Here is a 9,325-nt window from a genome sequence, read left to right on the forward strand (position 1 = left end):
ACTTGGAATATCTTTCCACCCCCATGTATTCATTCAAGGTTTTCTTTAAAACCAAACCTCACAAAAAACAGAAAAGGAGATAACTTCACCTTTCATAAAGCTTTGACTACTATTGAAACCAACAATTGCCCATCCACCACCAAATTCCCACTGATGACTTCACATCATATAAACACGTTATTTAATAACTGCCATATTCAATACCTGTACGATTGCTTTTCTATATATCTTTCTTCATCCACATTAATCTATTTCCATTTGTAAACCCTTGGGCTATGAGATTTCTTTTAATGAATTGGTGCCAAACTTTGCATATGGGTACTTAATGATTTATTTATTCAGAAGTGAATTTACCTCACCATCTATTTCCATCTACTTTTTTCTTCTATCAGAAAATATTCCTGGTGGGCTTTCCGGTGGTGACGACCTACCCACACAAGAACATGCCTCTCGCAAAGGATCTCCTTCATCCCTCTCCAAAAGAGGAGAAGAGGAAACATAAGAAGAAACGCCTGGTGCAGAGCCCCAGTTCCTACTTCATGGATGCGAAATGCCCAGGATGCTATAAAATCACCACGGTCTTTAGCCATGCACAAATGGTAGTTTTTTGTGTTGGCTGCTCCACTGTCCTCTGCCAGCCTACAGGAGGAAAAGCAAGGCTTACAGAAGAATGTTCCTTCAGGAGGAAGCAGCACTGAAAGCACTCTGAATCAAGATGAGTGGGAAGCCATCTCAATAAACGCATTTTGGATTAAAAAAAAAAAAAGAAAGAAGATATTCCTGGTGGAATTTCAGATGAGTTAGGCACTTCTGATTGTCCATGTCTAGGCATTTACCTTCACTCTAGTCTGGACTCAGTGAAGTATATTGGATCCCTGTTATATGTCAGAAATTTCATCTTTTTCTCTGATATAATACTATGCATAATGAGGCTTCCAATTCTCATTTCAAAAGAATGAGATCTCCTAATTTGGATTAGAGAGCAGAATAGTTTGATTTTTAAAGAAAACTTAATTTTATCTTGTTTTGCCAGAGGCACAGGAAACTGCCAAGTTAAAAAAAAAAAAAAACCTAGCTAATTTTCCAGTGAGATTATTCCTCCAAATCAAAACATTCTTTTAGAATTTGGGCCAAATTTTGAAGGACCAATAAGCCCAGACGTAATCGGATGGTGACTGTAAGTATAAAAGTGACTGGGTTGTTGACAGGCTTTTTTTAAATGTGTATTTGATTCACAACAGAAATTATTTATGAATTCAGCTCTGGAATTGTACTCTATACACACATTATTTTTTTTCTTTCTTCATTTCCTTGTTTCTTTTCTTTTATTTTTTGAATAAGTTTGTTTAAATACTTGTTGGCCTTTGAGTCTAGTAAATAAATCTCGTTCTCATTTGGAATGTACTCAGATATACTTTACTCTTTGCTTAGAATCATTTTAGACAATAGGAACATCATCTGTGTGGTATTTGAATAAAACCCAGACCATGATAAGCATATTCCTTTATATTGTCCCAAAATCTCACCAAATACACAGTCCTGTGATTATGTTATCTTCTGTAGTGAATCTCCTAATTTTCCCTCAGAAAAACATTTTGCAACTGGGAAGTTTGCTTCCACCTTAGAAAAATCAGTTTTAACTATTATGTTTCCGATTCTTTCCAATTACCATGAATGATAGGAACCTCACTTAATATCATCAAAATGGGGAAAACAACAACAGGAATAATTATAAATATTCTTATTATTTTAATGTGTAAAATATATAAGATATTATATATACACTCCCAAAATAAAAAGATACCTGTTTAAACAATGACATTAGAAGAAATTAATTGCATCTTAGAAAAATGCAACACCACAGTAGTGACCCATTTTTATTAATGAAAAATAAAACTGTCTAGACAGAAGACCTTCTAGTGCTTTTAAAGGGCACCCTCTGTGAATGCAATAGGCCTGAGAAGGAAACACACATCTGGGATGCCTGTGGGAGCCAGCTTCTATAACCTGGACCACAAAAAAAAGGGGTTTCAATCAATCAGGAGTAACTCGTAATGATGCTTCAGGGCCCTGATCCACGTCACGGTGCTAATCTTTTAGGCACTATCCGTTTGTGCTTTAAAGAGTCGTTCCCTGTGCAGAGGTCACTGAGGTTGTCATGGGTATCCCATTAAAATGAGAGTCAACTGCTCTGGAAGCTCCATGGTTGACTGAAGGGATCTCTTTTACCACAACGTTGGTTCTAGTGGTTTTAAGGGGATGAAACTTCTGTCCCCTTTGTAGCAGAGGACTCACAGACGGAGGATTTAAGTGGTGTACCACTGTGCACCACTTACTGGAAGTGTCCTGTCTTTTTTTTTTTCTTACTGGAATAGTTTCTTGTCTAGAAGGCATTTTTCTTTTCTGGCTTCACTATTTTGAGTTGGGTAGTATATAGACCTATTTCTCTAGTTTTCCTGGAGATTACATGAACTAATTAATGTTCTGCAGTAAATTTCTCATTGCTTAAACCTGCTTAAATCAGGCAGAGTAGAATTTATTGCTACTAGAACCTTGACCTATGCAATGCTCTCTTATGCTGAATAGTCCTGAAGTAATAACAGGAGTTTCTTTAAAAAAATGTGTTCCCTTTAAAGAGGGAAGATGAAAAGTGTCTGCAAAGAACTCAAAATTCAAGTAAGGAAACTAGTCAGACACAGCACTCCAGCACACAGCACTCCAGCACACAGCACTCCAGCACACATAGCAGCAAGAGAATGCCAAGGGTTGTAGCTTAGTCAAAACGTCTGCAACAGTTATGTGCTGAACAAGGGCTAGTGTAAAAAGCATTGCACTATCTCAGGAAGCCAATAAGAAGAGAGAAGATAAAGAATTCAGAGATATCAGTATCTGATGTAAGGTAAAGAACTCTGAATTGGGAGTCAAGAGTACTGAATCAGGAACTAACTCTACCTCTGAGCCTCACTTTCCTCATTAGTTCAATGTAGTGGCTGAATTAAATGACTGCAAAGACCCCTTTGAGTTATAAATCCCCACAATCTAAAAAGAAGGAGGTACAGCATATATCAAGGAAGACAGAGATGTAGAAGTAGATGTTTCTAAATTATTTCCACAAATATTGCCATTTAATCATGAAAACGTTTAAACATGAAAATGTTGTGTGCATACATATTGTAAATTTTTTCTCAATTTGAATTTTGAGAATCAGGCGAAGGAGAAAAATTGGAGGACAAGCAAAGTTGTTTTCGCATCAATCATAAAATCTCACCTGTAAAAACTTCTTTTTTTTATTTTTATTTTCCTTTTGACATGTAATCATTATACATATTTATGAAGTACAGTGTGATATTTCAATACGTGTGTACATTGCATAATAATCAATCAGGGTAATCAGCACATGCATTACTTCAAACACCTGTCATTTCTTTTTGGTGAGAACATTAAAAATCCTTTTCTAGCTATTCTGAAATATACGTTATTAACTATAGTCACCGTATCGTGCAATAGAACATCAGAATTTATTCCATGTAACTATAATTTTGTATTCATTGATCAATCTCTCCTCATTCCTTCCTCCACCCTACCCTCCCCAGCCTCTGATAATCACTTTTCTACTCTCTACTTCTATGAGATCAACTTTTTTAGATTCCACATATGAGAGAGATCATGTAATATTTGTCCTGTGTTTGGCTTATTTCACTTAACATAATATCCTTTATCCATGTCATTGCAAATAAAAGGATTTCATTCTTTTTATGGCTGAATAGTATTCCATCATGTATGTATTTCACTTTTCAAAGTGCATTCATCCCTTAATAGACTCTTACATTGATTCCATATCTTAGCTATTGTGAAAAGTGCTACAGTAAACATAGTAATGCAATGTCTCTTTGACGTGTTAATTCATTTCCTTTGGATATGTACCCAGTAGTGGAATTCTTGGATAATACAGTAGTTCCATTTTTAACTTTTTGAGGGGCCTCCATACTGTTTCTAGCCCGCAATGACTGTACTAATTTACATTCCCACCAATAGTATATAAGAGTCCCCCTTTATCCACATTCTCACCAGCATTTTTCATTTTTTGTCTTTTTGATAATAGTCATTCTAACCGGGGAAAAGTAATATCACACTGTGGTTTTAATTTGAATTTCCCTGATGACTAGTGAAGTTGAACATTTTTACAAATACTTGTTGACTATTTGTATGTCTTCTTTTAGAATGCACACTTTTTAATGAGTTTATTTTCTTGCTATTGAGGAGTTTGAGTTTCTTATATATTCTGGATATTGGCTGTTTGTCAAAAGCCTAATTTGCAATGTTTTAAAATTTTGTAAGTTGTCTCTTCATTCTGTTCATTGCTTTTTGCTGTGCAGAAGCTTTTTAGTTTTATCTAATCTCATTTGTCTATTTTTGCTTTTGTTGCCTGTGCTTTTGAGGTTTTACCTGAAAAATCCTTACCCAGACCAATGTCATGATCCTTAAGGAAAAAAAAAATCTTAATACTGCCCTTTAAGGAAAATAACTGTTCCAAACATTTGCAATAATGAAGGTATTCAACAATTTTAAACAATTGATTGTTGAAATACTGATGGTTCACACTTAGTTATGATTACCCAGTGTAGCATCAGTGTGGCTTAAGAATTGATTTATTTGAAAGAGAAAACACCACACTAATTATATTATCTCTGTTTGTTTCCAGACTTGAGTTTTAAAACTGATAAAATTTCCGAGACATATAGGTCATTCATTCTTATAACCTGCCTGAGGCTTGAATTCCTACCATAAAACACCCTTGCCAAAAGATTGACCAATTTAAGCTTAGACACCTGTGGAAGATAGGCCCTTCAGGAAGATTTTGTATAACCAAATCAAATTATTTCTCTCCATAGTTTTTACCTGCTAATACATACTGAATTATTTGAAATCACAAAGAATGAGGATATTAGTTCTTTTACAAGTCCATTTTTCATGAACTTTCGTATATTCTAGTGACTCTTCCCTGAATGCTTTTGAATCTGCATCCAAAACTAAATTCAAAATTCCATTTGTAGTCTTTAGAGGTTGCTGAACAGGGACTTCTTAATTTTGACATTATTAATACAACCTAATATTTTATTAAGCTTTCAAAGTACACTCATTGAGCTCACTTTTAATTGTAATAAAAATTTTTTTTTCAGATTTCTTAGTCTTCATTCCTCTATCTTGAAGTTATAAGATACATTTTTTAACCTAAATTAAAAACTGTACATTTAATCTTCTATTTATTCTAATATATTTTATTTGCCTTTAAAATAATGTTTATAAGAAAAGATACATATATAAGACATATACAAAGAAAATCCCTACAAATCACCTAAAAACAGCTACAAGGAACCTACAATCTTAATACCCAGGAATAAGTTTATGATCTATGCTGAACATTATCCCAGATATATCTCTATGTATATGTTCAGTTGAGTAAAAGAACAAGTAGATATAGTTAGGAAAAATTAATGGGAATATAATCATACTATGCATGTGACTTTAAAATTAACAGTATAAAACATATTTTCTTGAACTTTAAAAAGGAAAGAAAAAATTAAAACTGAATTGTAAACTTTAAATAAATATTATTTTTACAAGATATTTTTTAAGTTAAGAAAAATAAAAACTTTGAGGGATGAAAGCCATATAAACATTTTATATGTGTTTTATATAGTATCAATTAAATTATTTGCTTTAAAAGACTATGGAATAGCACAAAGATTAGTGGTCTCCAGAAAAATGAGGAAGGGAGGGCAGGACAGATGAATAGGTGGAGACAGGAGATATTTAAGACAGTAAAACTCTCATGAATGATATTACAATGGTGGGTAGATGTCATTATACATTTGTCAAAACCCATATAATATATACAGCACTGAGAATGAACCCTAATGTAAACTATGGGCTTTAGTTAATAATAATCTATAAATATGCGTTTATCAGTTGTAACAAATGGACCACACTAATATGAGATGTTAATTATAGGGGAAACTGTATTTGAGGGAAGAGGTATGTGAAAACACTATTCTTCCTGCTCAATTTTTCTGTAAGCCTCAAACCTAAAGTTCATTTTTATTTGAAAAATATATTATTTAAATAAAAACTAACAAATAAATGAAAAATACCTAAGGCATTTTAAAAATGAAAATAATTATGTGTCATTAAGAGGATCATGCACCATGATCAAGAATTCATCCCAGAGATGCAAGGCTGATTCAACATACACAAATTAATAAATGGACATAACACATTAACAGAATAAAGAATTAAAAATCATATAATCACACTAATAAATACAGAAAAAGCATTTGACAAAATTTAACATCCTTTCATGATAAAAAAAAAAACTCCCAACAAATTAGGTATAGAAGGAATGCATCTCAACATTATAAAGATCATATATAACAAACCCACAATTAAAATCAAACTCAATGGTGAATAACTGAAATCTTTTCCCCTAAGATCAGAAACAAGACAAGGATGACCGCTTGCACCACTTCTATTTAACACAGTAGTGGAAGTCCTAGCCAGAGCAATTAAGTAATAATTAGAAATAAAAGACATCTAAATTGGAAAGGAAAAAGTGAAATTGTCTTTGCAGATAATATGATCTTATACACAGAAAACTCTAAAGGCTCCACCAAAAAGCTTTTACAACTGATAGATTCAATAAAGTTGCAGGATACAAAATCATAATACAAAAATCAGTAGCATTTCTAAACAATAACAATAAACTAAGAAAGAAATTAAGAAAAGAATCTCATTTACAATAGCATAATTAGGTTAAAATATTTAGAAATAAATTTAATCAAGGAAGTGAAAGATCTGTACATTGAAAACTAAAAAATGTTGATTAAAGAAATTAAAGAAGACACAAATAAATGGAAATATATTTCATGTTCATAGATTGGAAGAATTAATGTTAAAATATCCATACTATCCAAAGTGATCTACAGATTTAATGGAATTTCTATCAAAATCCAAGGGTAGTTTTCATAGAAATAAAAAAAAAATTCTGAAATTTGTATGAAACCACAGAAGACCCTGCATAACCAAAGCAATCTTGAGCAAGAAGAACAAAGCTAGAAGCATCACACTATCTGTCTCCAAAATATACTACAAAGTTATAGTAATAAAAACAGTATGGGACGGGCCTAAAGACAAACACACAAACCAGTGAAACACAATAGAAAGCCTAGAAATAGTCCATGTATGGTCAGTTGATCTTTGACGAAGGTGCCAACAAAACACATGGGGAAAGGACAATTTCTTCAATAAGTGGTGTTGGGAAAACTGGATATCCACATGCAAAAGAAGGAGATTGGACCCTTACCTCACACCATATACAAAAATGAACTAAAAATTGATTAAAGACTTAAACATAAGACCTAAAACTGTAAAACTTCTAGTAAAAAAAAAGGGAAAAAATTTCTTGATGTTGGCGTGGGCAGTGATTTCTTTGGGTATGACCCCAAAAGCACAAGCACAAAAGCAAAAATGAACAAATGGAATTGCATCACACTAAAAGGCTTCTGCACAGCAAAAGAAATAATCAACATAGTGAAGAGACAACCTATAAAACGAGAGAACAGATTTGGAAACAATACATCTGATAAGGGGTTAATCTCCAAAATATGTAAGAAACTCAAATGACTCAGTAGCAAAAAATCAGTAACGTGTATATATACTAAAACTATATTTATATATATATATATGTATATATACTAAAACTATATATATATATATATATATATATATATATAGTCCTTTTTGTGCTGCTATAAAGGAATAGCTGAGACTGGATAATTTATAAAGACGTTTATTTGGCTCATGGTTCTGCAGACTGTACAAGAAGCATGGTGCCAGCATCTGCTTCTCGTGAGGGCTTCAAGGAACCTCCAATCATGGCAGAAGGCAAAGGGGATGCAGGCATGTCACATGGCAATAGAGGGAGCATGAGATGAGGTGAGGTGTCATGCTTTTTTAAACACCAGCTCTCATGTGACCTAATGGGGCAAGAAGTCACTCATTACCCTGAAATGGCACCAAGCCCTTCATGAAGGATCCACCCTCCTAACACAAACACCTACCGCTGGGCCGCACCTCCAACACTGGGGGTTGAATTTCAACATAAAATTTGGAGAGGACAAATATCCAAACTATCTGTCTACCTGTCTATCCTTCTATCTATCTATGTAGAAATAATATTCCATTATATTTATATAAATTGTATGTAATCAGTCATTCCACAGTTTTTGGGGGGGATTATTTCCAGTACTTACCATGGATACCAAAATCCATGGATGCTCAAGTACCTGATATGAAATAGTGTAGCATTTGGATATAATCTATGCACATCCTCCCATATCTTTAAATCATCTTTAGATTACTGAAAATATCTATCATAATGTATGTAGTTATTATACTGTATTTTTTAGGGAATAATGGCAAGAAAAAGTCTGTACGTCTTCAATACAGGTGCAGCATTTTTTGTTCATTTGTTTGGTTTTTGGTATTTTTGATCTGTGATTGGTTGGATCCATGCATACACATATATATGTATATATATACATATACATACCTATATATGTATATATATACATATACATACCTATATATGTGTATATATACATATACATACCTATATATGTATATGTATATACCTATAGATATACATGTATGTATATGTATATACCTATAGATATACATGTATGTATATGCATATACATATAGGTATATACATATAGATACACATATGTGTATATACATATACATATAGATATACATATCTACATATACATATAGATATACACATCTACATATATACACATATACGTATGTATATATATCAAGTAATCACATTGCACAGATTATACAATCTTTTTTTAAATTATACTTTAATTTCTGGGGTACATGTGCAGAACATGCATGTTTATTACATAGGTCTACACATGTCATGGTGGTTTGCTGTACCCATCAACCCATCATCTACATTAGATATTTCTCCTAATGATATCCCTCCCCTAGCTCCCCAACCCTGACAGGTGTGTGATGTTTCCATCTCTGTGTCCATGTGTTTTCATTGTTCAACTCCCATTTATGAATGAAAACATGAGGTGTTTGGTTTTCTGTTCCTGTGTTAGTTTGCTGAGAATGATGGTTTCCAGTTTCATCCATGTCCCTGCAAACGACATGAACTCATCCTTTTTTATGGATGCATAGTATTCCATGGTGTATATGTGCCACCTTTTCTTTATCCAGTCTACCATTGATGAGCATTTGGGTTGGTTCCAAGTCT

General features: G+C 33.1%; 1 protein-coding gene across 1 annotated transcript; it reads left to right on the top strand.

Annotated features, from left to right (window-relative positions):
- Window positions 1-443: 443 nt before the first annotated feature.
- Window positions 444-698, top strand: LOC100600520 (40S ribosomal protein S27-like). The gene has a single exon (XM_012501622.2). The coding sequence runs from the start codon at window positions 444-446 to the stop codon at window positions 696-698; it is 255 nt and encodes an 84-aa protein (XP_012357076.2).
- Window positions 699-9,325: the final 8,627 nt, after the last annotated feature.

Source organism: Nomascus leucogenys, chromosome 6, assembly GCF_006542625.1.
Source record: "Nomascus leucogenys isolate Asia chromosome 6, Asia_NLE_v1, whole genome shotgun sequence".
NCBI lineage: Eukaryota > Metazoa > Chordata > Mammalia > Primates > Hylobatidae > Nomascus > Nomascus leucogenys.